This window comes from Echinops telfairi, unplaced genomic scaffold (assembly GCF_000313985.2).
Source record: "Echinops telfairi isolate 266 unplaced genomic scaffold, ASM31398v2 ScPeMD7_9;HRSCAF=40, whole genome shotgun sequence".
NCBI classification, from domain to species: domain Eukaryota; kingdom Metazoa; phylum Chordata; class Mammalia; order Afrosoricida; family Tenrecidae; genus Echinops; species Echinops telfairi.
This window is the reverse complement of record NW_022103906.1, coordinates 52,065,993-52,085,068: the sequence shown is the minus strand read 5'-3', so window position 1 is coordinate 52,085,068 and position 19,076 is coordinate 52,065,993. Positions and strand designations below refer to the sequence as shown.

At 44.4% G+C, this 19,076-nt stretch overlaps 1 protein-coding gene across 3 annotated transcripts in view; it reads left to right on the top strand.

Moving 5' to 3' along the window:
- The window catches only part of MTUS1 (microtubule associated scaffold protein 1), a 170,189-nt gene that overhangs the window by 72,158 nt on the left and 78,955 nt on the right, over window positions 1-19,076 (top strand). For all 3 annotated transcript variants that reach the window (XM_004696163.2, XM_045286920.1, XM_045286919.1), the window contains one exon: window positions 3,763-3,958. In XM_004696163.2, coding sequence (XP_004696220.2) covers window positions 3,763-3,958 — 196 coding nt within the window. The remainder of the gene's footprint in view (window positions 1-3,762; window positions 3,959-19,076) is intronic.

Sequence of the window (19,076 nt, the reverse complement as noted above, 5' to 3'; positions counted from 1 at the left end):
CACAGTTTTACTCTGACACACAGGGGTCACCATGAGTTAAAAGTCAACTCAAAATATTATTGGGTTAAGACATTTAGAGATGTTTTGGTTTTAAAAATTAATGTTAGGACCAAGGAAGTCCTTGACTGAGAGCACAAAAGGTTGGTTCTAACAACTAGATTCTTGATGGACAAACAGGCTCCAGGCCTGGTACGTTTGGAAAGTGGAATGAATGAGTCACTGCTTGCTGTGAATTTTCCTCAAACTCTGGTTGGTTGGTCACTTCGACAGTACCCAGGTTCTGAATCTAGGCCTGCAGGGACGTTAATGTCCCAGGAGTTCCCAGGGTAGTTGGGCCTTGACTTATCAATCCCTGGGCTACCTGTAATCTCACAGTTCTTCGGAGGTCAGGGTTTTCTGGAGCTTCAGGAACTTTCCTGTTTCGAGCATGGAATTTGATTTTACTGTAATATCTGGGTTTTAATTTAATTCAAAGGGTTGAATGTAGTTATTCATTATGCAGACCCTTGATTGGTGATTGTGCATTAGGTAGGACTTCAAACCAGTTCTTCAGCGTTGGCCTTTCCCTATCTCTCTCATAAACTATCTTCCCATGACTTATTAAACAAACAGAGAAGAACACTAATGAGAAATATGTAGCATAGAGGTGAAGAGCATGGATTGGGGAGTTAGATTTGGTTTCAAATTTAAGTGCCACCATTTATTGGGTAAGTGACCTTAGGCAAACTGCTTAGTTTCCGTGAGTCAGCTTCTTTTTATGTAAAGAGAAAATCAAATTGTAGCTTACCCGGTGGTCATTCGCATTTTGAATAAGCCTCAGGTTCCCATTCCTATATGTAGAATACAATCAGCTACTTGCCACCATCCAGTCAATTCTGACTGGCAACTCCGTGTGTGTCAGAGGAGAACTGTGCTTTTGGTGGCTCGTTTGTCCAAAAGTAGATCACCAGGCCCCCCCACCCCCCCTCCTCACCCTGTGTTAGCAGTGAAGCGCACTAACCATTTGAACCACCCAGGAGCTCCTCTGTGTAAAACATACCTATTTACTGTGTGCCTAGTGTGCACTGCATACAGTGCTGGGATCAGAGAAGGAAGACACAGCCCTTGGACAGACGCAGTGCTTGGAACAGGGGCTCTTATTACAAAGCAGACCCTCGGGGTTTGTTCAGTGCAAAGTTGGAGGTAGGCGTAGCACAGAACTGAAAAGGGTCAGGTAAAGGGAGAAGAGAGGGGCTTGTCAAGGGAAGTTTGTAGGCATTCCCTGTTGGTTACTGCCAGAACTTGAAGGGCACGTGTGGCCTCTAAAGCCATTTTCTGGCTGGCAGGAAGAATGTGTGTAAGATGAAGAAACACATGGAGGTTGTCTCTTCGGGGGATTCCAATTTGTGAGTGTGATAGAGTCCAAGGTGCAGCCCCGGGAGGGAGGAGTCAGGGACACGCTGAAGAGGGGGTCAGGGGCAGCCAGACGAGCTTAGGTGAGTTGTCAATAATTTACTTTTCTAGAAGCCTTAGAAGGTGCCCACCCAGTCTGACTTGAGCTTCACGGAGATCACGCAAGCAGTGACTGAAAGAGGAATGGGAGGTCAGTGAGGCCGGAAGATAGGACCTGGTTTCACTTGTCCTGTCAAAAAAGGAAACAGACCTGCACTAGGGCAGATGGAGAAGAGAGAACCCCAGCAAGAGAGAGGGGCTTAGGAAAGAAGAAAGGAAGTATCTAGAAGTAGTCTCTACTTTATAAAGGGAGTATGTTACGGTGACTACAGGAAGAGATACATCTTGAGATGGATAGACAAAATAAGTTCAGTTTTAGAAATCTTGTGCGTTTCTTAGAATTTGATGAATTGTTACAAGTGAGGTCCTCAACATGGTATTTAACAGAGAGTAAGAGCTCTCGTATATATGAATGATAGCAAATGAAAACCTATAGGATTATCATCCCTGCTGTTAGACACAGAAAATGAGCCAATAAGATGATTATTATCACTATTGTTAATTATACAAAATAAGCCCATGGTATTATTATTATCACTGTTGTTAAGTTGCAATGCCAGAAGGGAGCTGGGAGGGAGGATGCAGAAGAAAGCAGTTAAAAGTCTGCTTTTAAAAGTTAAAAGAGAGTGCTTACTGGACATGAGAATTCTCATGCATCAATATACTGGCTGGCACGATCATCCAGGGAGCATACATGATGAGGAAATAGAAGAGAGGGTGAAGTTTAGTACCTTTAGGAAAGCTAGCATTATGGACGCACAGGGGAGGAGCACCCCGAGAAGAAATGAGCAAGCAAGCAGAAGGGAAACAAAGAGCTTTGTTAGAGAAACCAAAGAAAGATGAGTCAATAGCAGTATTGTGTGACTCCAGGAGGGCCTGTCGTGAGAGAACCGAACGCTAGCCTGAATCTTTGGTGGTCTTGTAAAAGCATTTACTGAAGGGTGAAAACACAAACAAGTGCCAGATCCAAACGAGAGGGTTTGAATGTCTTCATAGTAAAAATTAAAATTAAAACCAATCAGGCACATCACTGTAGAAAATGTTTCTCCAAAAAATCACATCAGTGGGTGCCTCCCTTCCTGATAAAATTGCTGAAGACAAATGGGTGCATAAGCAAAGGTGGTGAAGAAAGCTGATGGTGCCCAGCTATCAAAAGATATAGCATCTGGGGTCTTAAAGGCTTGAAGGTAAACAAGTGGCCATGTAGCTCAGAAGCAACAAAGTCCACATGGAAGAAGCACACCAGCCTCTGTGATCACGAGGTGTCGAATGGATCAGGGATCAGGCATCAAAGAACAAAAAATCATATCATTGTAAATGAGGGGGAATGCAGAGTGGCGACCCAAAGCCCATCTGTAGACAACTGGACATCCCCTTACAGAAGGGTCGTGGGGAGGAGATGAGCCAGTCAGGGTGCAGTGTAGCAATGAGAAGCATACAACTTTCCTTTAGTTCTTAAATGCTTCCTCCCCCCCACCCCCATTATCATGATTCCAATTCTACTTTTCACCGGGCTAGACCAGAGGATGTACACTGGTTCAGAAAGAAACTGGAAACACAGGGAATCCAAGATAGATGATCCCTTCAGGACCAGTGGTGAGAGTGACGATACCAGAGGGTAGAGGCAAGGTGGGGTAGAAAGAGGGAACCGATTATAAGGATGTAAATACGGGAGATGGACAACAGGGAAGTGGTGAAGGGAGAGACCGGACAGTGTAAGATATGACAAAATAATAATAATTTATAAATTATCAGGGGCTCATGAGGGAGGGAGATATGGGGAGGTGGGGGCTAAAAATGAAGAGCTGATACCAAGGGCTTAAGTAGAAAGCAAATGTTTTGAGAATGATGAGGGCAACAAATGTACAAATGCATTTGACATACATTGGATGTATGCATGGATTGTGATAAGAGTTTTTTGAGCCTCCAATAAAATAATTTTTAAAAATCTAGGATAGGTAAATCTAAAGCGACAGTAACTGAATTAATGGTTTCTTAGGGGCATGGCGGGGGAGGTTAGGTGGAAGCAGGGAGCTAATAACAATGCGTACAAGAAAGAAGTTGCTCTGAAATTGTGGTTATGATTGTACAACGCTTCTGGATATAATTGAGCTATTAAATTGTACTATCTATACAGATTATTTGCCAATAAAGTTATTTTAAAAACAAGCAAAAAATGAAAATGTTTCTCACACATGCCTGCCGCCACACGGAGATGCTTTAGGGAAAGTGTGATGTGGACTAAAGCCTTAACAGTTTTCCCTCCCACAGGGCTCTGCACCCAAAGCCGCAGCCACCTCAGGTAGGAGTCTATGCAAACCGGACGCCTCCAGTTCGAAGAAAACACCCAGTCCAAAAGCCAAAGTGGGGCCTTCTGTTTCCTGCCTGAGGCGGAATAACGACAGTAGAAATCTCAGTTCTGATCGAGCCTTGTGTTCTCAGAGGATCAGGCGTGTCTCCAGTTCTGGTAAGAATGTACTAGTGCAACTCTGCTATCAGGAGGGGCCACCCCTGGAGAAGGACATCAGAGGTGGTCAAGTTTAGAGGGTCAGTGAGGAAGAGGAAGACCCTTATCAAGATAGATTGACACAATGGCTGTCACAATGGGCTCAACATAGCCGTGACTGTGAGGATGGTACATAACCAGGCAGGGCTTCATTCTGTAGTGCGTGCATAAGGTTGCTGTGCGTCAGCCCCAAGTGACGGCACTTTCGGCAATGTGTGAATTACTGTAACATAAAATTAGGCGTTTAAGAAAGGAGAAAGATGGGTTTGGGTTCTAAATAAACACTGTCACTCCAGGATTTGTGGCGTGTGTGGACCAGTGTCCTACTCATAAAGTCAGAGAACGGAGTAGAAGCCACAACTAGCTTTGAACGTTGTAAAGGGTACTGGCAGGGAGATGTGTGCACATCAATCAACCGAGGAGCTATTTAGAAGGGTACATAAATGAATGTGCATCAGAATCATTGTAAATATTAATCAATTGGTCTTTTAGTCTTTTTTTTAAACCAACAATTAAGTACTTATTATTAAATAGAATCAAATATGTCCTCATCACATACGAAGAGATTAATTTTTTCCTTTGAAATTTTCTGAAACATGTCTTAAACATACAGGGATATGAGAGTAACTGAAAAGTCAAAGTTTTATAATATGACCTTTATGTTTATTTGAATTTTAGAAGTAGTGGTTGTAAAGTCACGCCAGGCTTATGAAATTAGAGCGTTTCAAGAGTGTCTTTGTAAGTTGGCAGCTGTACAGCTTTCTGTGTGTGAAACTCGGAACAAGAAATGGAGACTCCAGGGACAAACATGAACGACAGCCTCCTGGTCATCCCAGCTGACCTAAGAGGACTCTGGAGGGAGTATTCTGGATTTCAGCAGCTGCACTCTTAAGCAAATTAAAGCCATGTCAGATATAGCTAGAAATAAGCGCCCTTATCAAAATAGTGATTATGATTGCATGTTCTGGGGGCAGATGTGGCCTCTGGAGTTCTGGGTCGACACAGGAAAGAATGCTTTACAGAAACTAATAAAAGCAGCCAAACTCCAGAGGATCTCTTTATGCCCTGACACCTGAGTATTTGTAGATTATTATTTTTCAAACCTATTATGAAGCCTCTTATGTAAGCAGCAGATAACACAGAGAAGTGTGTTAAGCTCTGTTTATTTAGATTCCGGTTCAGGGTCACAGTCATGGGGTTTTGGGGAACAGGCCCAGGAAGAAGTATGGGTCAAGGCAAATGATTTGTTAACCATTTGGGAGAAAACGGAGATCAGCTGAAAGGCAGGATCATCGGGCGAAGCAGTGCTATTTCTCTTGGGTGTAGTTGCGGCAGGTGAGAGCCAAGTTCTTACTGCTGCTGCCAGATAGGGCTCAGGGTGTTTGCCAGATGGTAGGGTGCTCCCTTCCCAATTCAGGTTATTGGGTAGTACAGCAACGAAGTAGCAACGAAAATAATTTTATGGTTGGGGCGTCAGCACAGCATGAGGAATTGTTTTAAAGCGTCGTGGCATTAGGAAGGTGGCGAACCACTGGCTTAGGGTTACCTGTTGGGCTGCTAGCTGCAAGGTCAGGAGTTTGAAACCACTAGCGACTCTTCCAGAAAAGGATGCGGTCTTCTTCCCTGTAAAGTTTCCACAGGGGCAGTTCTACCCTGCCCTGTAGGGTCTCTATGAGTCAGAATCGACTCAGTGGTAGTGAGAAGTTATCTGAGTAATGAATACCACTGGTATTATATGACTCAGATGATACTCAAATACCAGAAATCTGGATGTGTACATACTCTTAAGTCAGTCTAGTACTCATGATACATTTAAAAGATGTGTGTCCCCCATGTAGGCTGTGCATCCTGTGAATAGGAGAAAAAGCAAGCAAATGAAACAAAGCCAAAAAGAGCCCCTTGCTGTGGAGTTGATTCCAGCTCATGGCTGCCCCATGTGTTACAAAGCAGAACTGCTCCAAAGGGCTTCCTTGAATAAAATCTTTACAAAAGCAGGTCATGGCTTTTTGTTTCTGCAGAACAGCTGCTGTGGCTGTTAGGTACCATCAAGTGAGTTCCAGTTCATAGAAAGCTGTGTACACCAGCACGAAATCCCACCAGGCCCAGTGCCGTCCTCACAATTGTTCTTATGTCCCAGCCACTGTGGTAATCCCATCCTGTCAAGGGCTTGCACCTCTTTCCCTTCCCCTCTGCTCTGCCAAGCATGATGTCCTCCTCCAGAATCATGTCCAAAGTACATGACTTGTTATCCTTGCCTCTAAGGAGCATTCTAGCTGTACTTTTTCCAACACAGATCTGTTTGTTCTTTTGGCAGTCCATGGTACTTCGAATATTCTTCGCCGGCACCAGAGGTCAAATGCATTGATTTTTCTTTGGTCTTCCTTATTCATTGCCCAACTTTCACATGCATACGAGGCCATTGAAAATACCATGGCTTGCGTCAGGAGCACCTTAGTCTTCAAAGTAATATCCTGGCTGTGCAATACTCTAAAGAGTTCTTGTGTGTGTGTGTGTGTGTGTGTGTGTGTGTGTGTGTGTGTGTGTGTAGCAGGTTTACCCAATGCAACTCATCATTTGATCTTTTGACTGTTGCTTTTCATAAGCAGTGATTGCGAATCCAAGCAAGATGAAATCCTTGACAACTTCATTCTTTAGTACATTTATCCTGTGTTACCTATTGGTCTAGTTACGAGGATTTTTTCCTCGCTTTACATTGAGTTGTAATCTATACTGAAGGCTGCAATCCTTAATCTTTATCAGTGTGCGCTTCAATTTCTCACTCAGCAAACCAGGATGTGTCATCTGCATATTGCAGGTTGTTAGTAAACCTCCCTCTAATCCTGATGCCAAGTCTAAATCATATAATCTAGCTTCTCAGCATACAGATTGAGTAAGTGTGGTGAGAGTATACAATCCTGACATATATCCTTCCTGATTTTAAATCATGCCATAGTCCCTGGTTCTGTTCACACAACTGCCTAAGCAATTGATGGTCCATTCCACAGTCAGCCCCCTGCCTGGTTTTAACTTCCCACTTCCCACAGATGTAGTCGATTTTATCTCTGCATATTTCATCTAGAAAAATCCATATGTAGAGTCCCTTTTGTGTTAAAGCTTTCATCTAGCACTCCAGAGTGGGTGCTAACTTCGAGCCTTCTGGTTAGGGGTCAAGAACAAATGGTTTTCATCACCTAGGGACCTAGTAAGTGGTGGGGTGGGCTTTCTGCCCCTTTACACTAAACTATTAGGCCTCAAAAGAGAGAAAAGTTGGTTGTATTAATGAAGAGAAAGTTATCAAGCTGTTATTAATCTCAGCCAATTCATTTAATAACTCAGTCATGCATTCAGAGTTTTCTGTTTGTATTAAAAATGGAATTATATTTTACATGGTAGTTTTTTCGCATGTGAGGAGAAGAATATTCAGTGTAACTAGAAGCATTTTTGGTTTGAATTTGAATTTTATGTTTTAGTGATTGGAGAGATACCTGATTAACTTTTAGAAAGCTTAAGAGCAACTAGCTTGTTTGGGTGCTCCCAATAAACGGAGAGATGTTTGTTATACAAGACAGGAAACTTAATCGCCACAGAGTTAAAAGTAGAACAGAGCACGGAGGAGCAGAACAGTGTGCCTTTAGATCACTGGCATGTGCTGCACAATGAAGTGTTTGTGTATTAGAAAATGGAAACCAAACGGCTGTGTCCTGGACTCCAAGTCGCTCCACTCGAAGGGAAGCAGCAGGACAGTTCTGTAGAGGTGGGGTTTTCAGTAACTCCTTCCAAGGGCTAAGTGGAAACCAGACACAGAGCTGAAATAGCCATTTTCTGGGGGGTTTAAAATGAGTGCAAGAAAGAATTGGAATTAAACCCAGTGGAGCCACTCCATTTTGCTGTCAAAATGAGGAAACTTACATGAAAGCAGATTATAACCGAATACAGCACGCCAGCGCTCGCTGCTTTGCAGTGTGTGTCTTCTTAAGGCACTCGATTAAATTACTAGATGGTGATGAAAACCATTTTTAATAACACTGCTTAGTGTTTTGTAAGTTCCAACATCTTCTTTTAAGGCCATTTAATCCTCACGATAACGTTAAGAGACGTATCCCCAGTTTACAGATGTATAGTCACAAGAAGTTACATACTTTGCCCAAGGTAGTGCCTCTAGCCAGGGGCAGAGCTAAGATTCATTGAAGACTTGGCACTGGGGAGTCCATGTTCTTAATCCCTCTGTGACGGGGTTAAGACTCAAGGTCGGTAATACCATAATTCCTGAAAATTAACATTTTTTTCTGCTCAGCCAAGTGATTTAAAAACTCTGGCTCTTTTCATTGCAGGTTCTTGACTTAGATCTCTTGTCAATTTACCATTACATAAATGACCTTACATGGTTTTTGCAAAGCAATGCTCTTAAATAAATGACTGCGTGGTAAATACTTCATGATTGATTCACGGCCTCATCTGAGACCCATCTACCACCCTCTGTCCGGGACAGTACTGGTTCTTACCCAGCTTTAGACAACAGACCAGATGGGTTCCTTTATGCAAACAAGTGATTGCCTTTTAGTGGCCAGCGTGAGACAGGCAGGCTTGCAGAAGTCATATGGAACGCTCTCCCTGCCCCATGGGTCCTTGAGCCCACCCAAGCCTCTTGCTATCTGGTTGGGTCTGACTCATAGTAGCCCTATAGGGCACAGTAGAACTTCTCTACAGTGTTTCCAAAGCCGTAGATCTCTGTAGAAGCAGACGGCCACGTTTTTCTCCTGCAGAGTGGTCCAGCTGTCAGCCACTGCACCCGCAGGACTCCGTGCACCTACAGGGAGAACAAATGCCTGTTTATGCAACAGCCCGAAAATAGCACAGAGGGATGTGCGAAGAGTGTGCAAAGGCCCTACGTGCTCTAAGGCTCTGGAGGAAGTGAAGGATTGTGGTAAATAGCAGAGCAGGGGACATATTTGTCCTCCTCTGGCTTCCTTAAAACCCGGAGGCAAGAGTCAGACACACCTTCCGCTCCTTGCTCCTTTATTCCGACCCCAGCCTTTCCTCTCATGCCATCTACATCTGTGCTGGCCACACAGAACACACAGACGGCACTCACAGGTTAGGGGGTTTATTAGGGAAATCAGTAAGTTACACAAGTCCAGATAGGGTACAGCCATTGGTCTCCGCAGCCAGCAGCCACGACTCTCTCCTGTTCTCAGTCCCTTGGCCTTGGACTTCATGGGCCAGGAGGGCAGCTCACCTGGCACTCTGTCCCACAGTTCCATAGCCTCAGGTGAGGAGCGGGTACCCGGTAGTCTCGCACCACGACTCTGAGTCTCTGTGACAAAGTAAAGTCTCTAATGTAGGTCATCTCAGTGAGTAGTGCCATTTCAGATAGATCTCGGACATGCTCTTCCAAGGTTCTTGGGCTCTCTTTCTGCTGCTGCTTCAGAGGTGGCTCATCCCGCTAGCGGACCCCTCTCTCAGTGCTACACGCGCCCATCTGCAGCTGCTCTCCGAGTTGTCTGGAAAAGCCATCTTTAGACATTCACCCCACCACAAGGATATTCAGGGGCTGGTTTGGTGAAGAACGGGGCCTCTTTCAGAGCTGAATTCTCAGTTTTCTTCTACAAAAGAAGAAATAAAACTGGAAATACTGTTTATTTTGTACAGGCAAAATGTGCACCAGTTGGACACTTTCTACACGTGCAGTTCAGTGACACGGATCGCATTCTCCCAGCTGTGCAGACGTCCTCTCCCTCCTCTGCTGGCCTGTGCATTGTCCATGAGCCCAGAGCACTGCTCCCTGAACTCGCTGTCTCACCTACCCAGGGGCTGCTGGCAACTTGATCCCAGAAAGGTCTTTTTTTTTGCAGAGCACAGTGCTCAAGGTAGCATTCTTAACTCATGAAACTATATTAAAAAACAATCTCACTGCCATCAATTCAGTTCCAGCTCTCAGCAACACGGCCGTTCCGGGTGGGATGGCTCCGTGGGTTTCTGAGCCTGTGACTCTTTACTGGAGAGGAAAGCCTCATCTTTTCCCCTCAAAGCGGCTGGTGGTTTTGAACTGCTGACTGAGCTTGTGGTTAGCCCAGACTATGGTTTAGCTGAAAGGAGGATTCAGGGCATGTTTTTGGTTTAAAGATTAGCTCAATACAGTATTTTGGGGGGCTTATCCAGGTTCATTGCTTCCAGATAATCTGGATTCCATGAAAATTTGAAATTCTGAGGGTTAATAAAATAAATTATCCTCAAACCAGTAGTATACACTAAACTTGTAATGACTTGCTTATCATTACAGGTTTCTCATCTTTTCTTGCTAATTGGTCTCAGATGTTTATAAATAGATTTTTATTTAATGTGTCTTTTATAGATATTTTTCTATCTAAAGTTTTAAAAATGTATTTCAGTTTTTTCTCAATAAAATACTAATCATAGCTAACATGTTTTGCATGCTTATAATATGCACCCTTCTGCACTCTGGATCATCTCCTTCAGGTCTCACAGTTCATGAGGTGTTGAAAATCTGACTCTTCTCATTCTGCAGATGAGGAATTCAGTGTTTGCAAACAGAAGTAACTTGCTCAGGATTCCGCAGTTAGCACTTGGGGGAGACGGGCCAGGCCAGGCCAGGCGTCTGGCCTGACAGCCTGTACTTTCCTTTGCTGGAGGCACCCTGGGACATCAGTTATTCATCTAACAAGTATCTCTCAAGGAGCCGCTGTGCCGGGGACCAGTGCTGAGGAGGAAGCGGACAACAAAACACATTTCCACTCTTGTGGAGCTTCCCTGCTGGGAAGGGGAGTCAGACAATGCATGGGAGTCAATAGAACATGGAGTGTGTAAGATGGGGATCAGTACTGATGCGGGAGAAAAGTGGGGAGGGGAGTTTTAAAAGTAGGGTGGTCAAGAAAAAAAAAATAGATCACGAAGGTGATATTTGAGCCTGTACCTGAAGGAGGAGAAGGAGACACTTGGGTATCAGGTAGAAGTATTTTCTGGGCTGCGGGAACACAGGACAAATACTGTCTGGAAGTGAGGAAGTATGTGGCGTGCTTGAGGAAACAATTAGCTGTCCGGCCTGCCCGGAATCTGACAAGGCTCCGAAGCTATGCACAAAGTTGTCAGTGGCTTCTTCCTCCGAGATGGGGAGCCGAGTCCGTTTGGGTTGTCTACTCTTAGTCTGGAAGCTCTGCTGAGACCTGTGCACTGTGGGGGACCCTGCTGGCATTTGAAATAGCCGTGGCATCGCTGCCAGCCTCACAGACGTCGTGGCTGACGGGCTGTCAGTTTGGCTGGCACACTGACAGACGTGGTGGCTCAGGCACAGAACAGGCCTGGAGATGGCGCAGGACCCTGCATTGTGCATACGGTGGCTGTGGGTCAGAGCCAACTCGGTGGCACAGAACAACAGGCCTGGGAGGAGACTGAAAAGGTCCATCGAAGTGGGAGATGAGGTTGGGCCATGGAAGTCCTTTCGGCACATGGTAGACAGTGTCTTTTCTTCTTCTCCATCCCCACTGAAGGAACCCTGGTGGTGTAGTGGTTACTCATTGGGCTGCTAACCAAAAGGTCAGTGGTTTGAAACCACCAGCCACTCCTGGAGAAAGATGAGCTTTTTCTACTCCCTTAAAGAGTTAGTCTCCAAAGTCCCCAGGCACAGTTCTACCCTACTATCATCATTCAATTCTTGATCATTTTGCAGGAACTCCACATGATTCATATCACTTGGCAACTCATTCTGTAGACAGTTGCTTTATGGGATGACTCATAAAATAAGCTTAGTCTGTCACTGTAGGTCTCACTTAAGAAATATTATGAGTACTTGCTGTGTGCTGGATTGTCTACTAGATTAGGGGAACAAAAACACGATTAAGCAGAGCCCTTTTAGGGAGCTCAGTAGTCGGAGGGTGAGGTGGGAAGGGTATGTAAGCAAATCCTTACACTCCGTGGTGATTAGCATCAGCAGACTGCATGCTGTAGCTTCCAGCTGAACTCTCCTGGTGATGCTTTGCCAAGTTATGCTGCCCTGGTCTGTCTCTTCCTCACCTGTCACCTCCACAAGGTTGAGTCCAGGTCTTCGTCATCGTCTGTTTTCCAGTGTCTAACACAAGGAATCGATCACATAACAACTGCATTAAGATGCTGCCTCGCTTGACTTGCACAGAACCTTGCACAAAGTGCTGTGTATCCACAGTGAGGGGAACTACACTCACTCACTCTGCAGACTGGTGACGAGACCTGACATTTGAATGGACCGTGGCATGTGCTCACAAGAGAAGGCGCCTGGCGTGCCCCAGCATGTGCAGATGCAGAGTTAGAAAAGGTACCACCAGCCACTCATGGGAAAAAGTCTGTGGCAGTGTGCTTCTGTGAGGACCATGGCCTTGGAGACCCTCTGAGGCAGTTCTGTTGGACTTCGGGGCTGCGGTGAGTCAGAATGGAATGGATCTGATGGCACGTGACAGCAGTGATATTGGGGGACATTGAGGGCAGTGGGTATTTTGAAGAAGGTGTGAAACCTTTGGGGGTCAGTTGTGTTTGGTGATGTCATCCCCACTGTCTCCCCAGCTTTTGTGTTTGGGTGGCTGGTAGCTGGTGGGATCATAAAACAGGGAATTCGTAGCAAGAAAGGACTCTAGGAGAGGGATGGGTTTAGTTTGAAGCAGGTTGCATTTGAAGGGACAGGAACTAAAGGAAGTAATGCCGACAGATGTAGATACTGGATGCATTTGGCAATTAAAGATAGAAGTTGAGTGGTGTGGGTGAGATTCCATGTGAAGACTCAGAATAGCAGCTGTGGATAATGAGCTAGGTAGCTTTCTCTTTTATATTTTCCGACTCTCTTTAATGAGGTTAGATGATTTCTTTCAGATGGGTTTGTGTATATTTTATGGACATGTTCATTTTTGCAACCATGGGAGAAATAAAGGGAAGGCGATGAGTTCTGAATGGCCCCATTGCACAAATCGCTCTCTCTCCCCATGACCCTGGACTTCTGAGGAGCCAGGCAGCTCACCATGTGCCCCTCCCTTCTTTTCAGGGACTGCCCGTGAAGGCCTGATGAGCTCTGTGTGGTAACCTGGCAAGTGAACCTGCCAAGGAGCATGTCAAGACCCCAGTTCATCTTCCTTGGGTGACAGCTAGGGAGGGGATGCAATGCCTCTTAGTCTTTTGAGTTTATTACTCCTGAATTTGAATCGTTAGATCCCTGAGTTCTGGGGCACATGTTCCCAGGCTCATGACTAAGTATGTTATTTTTGTTTAATCTCCACAGCACACATCTTGTGAACATACTTGCAGGGGCAGGTACTGACAGTATCACCGTGAACACTACGCTTCTATGCAGTCCAAGTCTCCCTGAGAACCCTGCCTTGTGGGACCGTCTTGTTTCTCTGTCAAATTACCACCCTCTTAGGACAGGCTGTATTTTCTTTGTGACTCACTTGTACCACTCGTACTCTATCTGGTGGCTTACCTTTGAAATGTAACACACAGTGACGTTTATGCAGAATGCAGCTCTTGTGCTCTAGTAGGGTGGTATTGCCTTGGGTGGCTCAAGAATGTGGAATACACATTCACTTTTTATAAGTAACATGTAGAGTGTTAATTAAATTTTATATTTTGGCAGATCATCCATTCCCTTAATAGCTGGCTTGAGAACATGTACTGGGCGAGGCGTGTGCTACACAGAGAGGAATTGTGGGAGGAGGAAGGCATGGTTCTTGCCTTGGAGAAGTATTATCGTCCAAACCGCTGAGCTGGCTGGTTCCTCTGTCTTTCCATCTGACCTTATAAGAAAAATAAAATGCATCTGGCTGTAAGACTTCAGAAGAGGGCATGGTTACAAATACCAAAGTTTGCTGTAACTTCGTTCTTGCTATTCTGAAGTGTAGATAGACCCTTTTTAAAAAAATAATCATTTTATTAGGGGCTCATACAACTCATCACAATCTGTACATATGTCATCTGTGTCCAGCACTTTAGTACATATGTTGACTTCATCATTCTTACGACACCCACTTTCCACTTGAGCCCCTGGTGTCAGCTCATTTCCCCCATCCTCCCTCCCCCGATAATTTATAGTTTATTATTATTTTATCATTTCTTACCCCATCCCACGTCTCCCTCACCCACTTCTCCGCTGTCCGTCCCCCAGGGAGGAGGCCACATGTAGACCTTGTCCTCTGTTGCCCCTTTCTCCCTCTCCTTCCCTCCACCCTCCCACCATCGCCACTCTCTCCACTGGTCCTTGGGGGGTTCATCTGTCCTGGGTTCACTGTATTTCCAGTTCCTATCTGTGCCAATGCACCTCCTCCAGTCCAGCCGGATATGTAAGGTAGAATTGGGATCATGGTAGTGGGGTGGAGGAAGCATTTAAGAATTAGAGAAAAAGTTGCATATTTCATCGTTACTACACTGCACTCCGATTTGCTTCTCACCTCCCCGCAGCCCTTCTGCAAGGGGATGTCCAATTTCCCCCGGATGGGCCCTGGGTCCCCACTCTGCACTCCCCCTCAATCACAATGTTTTTTGTTTTTTTTTTTGGTCTTTGATGGATAGGCCCTTTTATGTCAAATTGGTTTGCTGTTTAACTTCTGCTCAGTGAGGCCACAGAAGTGAAAATGAGAAGAATACATATGCATTGAGGTGTTTTTACAGGACGGGATTGGTGCAGAGGAAGTAGAAATGGAGGGACTGTTAAGAATTAGTCAGGAAACTACAAAATGGTACCTGACCATCAGTCAGCAGAAGAGGTTCAGAGTGGTGTAAGCCCAGGTCTGAAGGGTTGAGCAAGGGACATGGCAGGCAAACCCTGCTTGTATCTTGAATTGTACCAAACAATTTAGGTATCATCATAGGCTATTTAAAAAGAATAGTATTTTAAGTTGAAAAAGATGGGGGTGGGGAGGAATCCATGCTTTCTGTCACCACTGCCAAATAGTCTATAACTTCATAATTGATTAACTATGCAGTGTTGTGCTTTGTTTTGTTGCCTTCAGTGCTTTCCCCGTCTACTCGTGCATATGTGTCTACATAGCATTTGATGGAACCTACGTCCCCGGCGGTACAGTGGGCTCTGTATGCATTGAGCCACTAACAGCAAGGTCAGCAGTTAGGACCTACTGGCCAGTGGTTTCGAACACTGACCTTGCAGGGAGCATCCCACTCTGTGACCTACCATGTCACCAGGGCTCCCACAGTCAGAACAAACACCCCCAAGTGGAGTTTGACTCAGGTGCTCTAGGCTTAGCCTGGAACGAAATAATCACCCCCATCCCTCCAGAGGAGGGGAGAAGTTAGGTCGTCTGCCCAGGTACCTTGTCAAGTGTGGGGGAGTTGGGTTTGGACGCAGACATCATGTGCAGCGCGACATCAGCTGGGAGCGGCCAGAAATTCGAGCCAGATGCCAAGGAGAATGTGGAAGGAGGGGTATCATTGCGGATAGCAGATTGGCTCTTCTCTGAAGGCAGAGATCTGCTTGTGTCTTACTGACTAACCAAAGGCATTTGACGGTGTGAATCCTAACAAACTATGGATAACTTGGTGAAGAATGGAAATTCCAGAACCCGGCGTGTGTTCATGTACAACCTGTCCACAGACCAGGAGGCAGTTGTTCAAAAAGAAAAACATGGATATAGAATGGTTTAAAATCAGGAAAAGGCTGTACTTATTTAGTTTAATTGGTGTGTCGAACAAATCATCTGGGAAAGTGGGCTGTGTGAAGAAGAATTCAACATCAACTTGGAGGAAGATTTATTAACAACATGCAATATGTAGACAATGCAACCTTGCCTGCTGCAAGCAGAGGGACTTGAAGTATTTACTGATGAAAAGCTACGTCTACAGCTTTCCGGATGGATTAAAAGAAAAATCTCCACATCCAGTCATTTGAAGTTGCCAGTGATTCATTTTATTTGAATCCACAGCCAATACTCATGGAAGCAGCTGAACCAAAGCAAACAATATATAGCACTGTGCAAATCTACACAAGATCCATTTAAAGGGTTAGAAAGCAAAGTTGTCACTCACTCTGAGGACTAAGGTACGCCTGACCCAAGCCATGGTAATTTCAGTCACCTGATACGCATGCATAAGAGGGATATTAATTAAGAAGACAGAATAAGAACCGGTGCCTTTGGATAGTGTTATGCAAGGAATATTGATGATTCCGTGGACGACGAAAAGAACAAACAGCCAGAATTCTCCTTGGAAAGCAGGTTGGTGAGACTCTGTCTCGGGTACTTTGAACTTGTTATCAGGAGAGACCAGTCCCTGGAAAAGGACATCGTGCTGGGTAAAGTGGAGGGTCTGTGGAAAAGAAGACGTTCAGCAGAATGGACAGACACACCGGCTGGAGCACGGGCATGAACACTGGCAGATTTGTGAACGGGCCAGGCAATGTTTCGTTCTGTGTGCGTTGTCCCGTGAGTCGGAGCTGAATCGATGGCCTCTAACAACATTACCTGGAGTTGGCGCCGGTAGTCAATGGTCCTGCCACTCGTCCCCTCTACCAGGGTGTATTTGAAATCTGACCTCTATAATCTCATTTTCTTTCTTTTTCAAAAATAAAATCAGTTAAGTTTTTAATTTTTTAAGCTTTATTTCTTTCATATATATTTTTATTATTAAAAGATCACTTTATTGGGGGCTATTATAGATCTTTTAACAAACCATACATCAATTATATCAAGCACATTTGTCCATGTTACCATCATCATTTTCAAAACATTTTCTTTCTACTTGAACCCGTGGTATCAGCTTCTCTTTTTTTCTCTCCCTTCCCCACCCTCCCACCCTGGTGACCCCTTGATATATTATAAATTATTATTTTCATATTTTACACTGTCTGCTATCTCCCTTTACCCACATTTCTGTTGCTCATCCCCCTGGTTGTGTGTGTGTGTGTGTGTGTGTTTGTGTTTATACATCTGTCATTGTGATCTGTTCCCCCTTTCTCCTCCCCCCACCTTCCCCCATCCTCATGGTATCCGTATTACCACTATTGTTCTGAGGGATGTATCTGTCCTGGATTCCATGTGTCTAGAGCTCTTATCTGTACTATTTGTAATGTAGAACTGGGGTCATGATAGTGGGGGGTGGCGGGGGGGAGGAAGGATTAAAGAACTAGAGGAATGTTGTGTGTTTTGTCAGCACTTTATTGCATCCTGGCGGGCTTGTCACTTTCTTGTGACCCTTCTGTGAGGGGCTGCCCTGTTGTCTACACGTGGGCTTTGGGTCTCCACTCCCACCCCCCTCATTTGCATCAATATGATTGTTTGTTTTGCATCTTCTGATGCCTGATACCTGATCTCATTGACAACCCATGATCACATAGGCTGATGTGCTTCTTCCATATGGGCTTTGTTGTTTTTCTTTGAGATGGCTGCTTGTTTATCTTCAAGCCTTTAAGACCCCAGATGCTATATCTTCTGATAGCCAAGCACCATCAGCTCTCTTCACCACATTTGCTTATGTACCCATTTTGACTTCTGTGATCATGTCGGGAAGGTGAGCATCACAGAATGCCAGGTTATTAGAACAAATGTTCATGCATTGAGGGAGGACTTGAGTGGAAGCCCAATGTCCATGTGTTACCTTGATACTTAATATATAAATATATGTAAGTAATCTCCTTTTCATTAACTCCTAACTCTGTTAGTTGGAATACCAACTACCAATGTGTTCCTTAATTTCAAAATTATTTTATTTCAAATAGTTCTGCCCATTGCTACCACTGGATAAAACTCTGATCCAAGTGCTAAGAAAACTGCAATTCTCTTCATCTTCCACTTCCCTATCATCCTGCACCTTCTAATTAAGCTCTCGGGCTCTTAGCCTGATATTTAATGCTACATCCCACCCAACTGCTCCCATCCACCTCTTTTGCCCCATTGTCTAGGTCTTCCCTTACCTTTACCCACTTGCCATCATTCCAATTCTAGCTCACAAAGACCCCCTGTGTGGGGGGAGTAGAGGGTCTGATTTGTCAGAGCAAATCACCAGGCTTCCTCCCCCCCCCCCCAAGTTATATTTGGGTAAACTTGAATGTCAGCCTCTCGGTTAGCAGCAAGAGCTACATTTGTAAACCTCAGGGTTCCATGTACCTCCTAAGCAATGCATATCAAAGCACAAAAACATGAACAATAACATTATCACAAAACAAGAACATTGTTATGATAAGGCACAATGTGTTCCGTAGTATGCGTCTAGATTTTTTACCGAACATATTAGGTGCTGATGTGTGTAGAAGGATGTCAGGTGTTTGTCCTGTAAACATTTAAGCATTGATTACTGCAGTTATCCTACTATCCAAGGAAGTAAATCTTTGTGTAAAATAACCTCTCATGCAAATCTATTTGTCCAGATTTTTGTTAAGACAGTTCCTATCTTCTAATATAGGTAATGTTCAAGGGTTTTTTGGCCAATGAATTGAAACTTAACTTCAAAACCCACACATTTTATCACTCTAAAGAACAAGTCTTTGAAGCACGCTCATGACTTTGAAGGTGTGTCCCTGAGCAGCATGGGTGGGACCCACCTTCTTTCCCAGGGCTTTTCCTTAAAAAAAGGAGGAGCTGAAAGATGACGGCGCGTGCGCCTGAGAAGCACCCCAGAGCTCTCAGGAACCACTTGATAGAGGTTTTAGAACAAAGGAGGTCGGTTCAAGAGGCCGTTCTTTGGCTTTAATTTGCTGTTTTGGGAACCATCCCCATTATGGTATCATGAAATTTATAGTAGTAAGATGGCTATTTTGTTAAAAAACAACCATGAAAGCATTAATTAAGGCATCCACTCCTTTATTTGCTGATGACTTTTCCTTTTTTTAACTCCTAAGAGGGAAAAAAAAGAAAGGATGGAACAATAGTTGCTGCTTACAAATCCCAGGGATAAAACAGACTATTTCAATCTATTTATTAATCCAATCCACCCTTTCCTGGTATCTTTAGGTGTATTTTGCCTGAGAAAAGATTTGACCTTATTGACCTTAATGATATTTAGTAGTTTTTATTATGAAAATATGGCCACTGTAAGAAGAAAATGCATATAAGAGTAATGCATACACACAGATAAAAGAATGAAGAGAAAATGCCCCAAA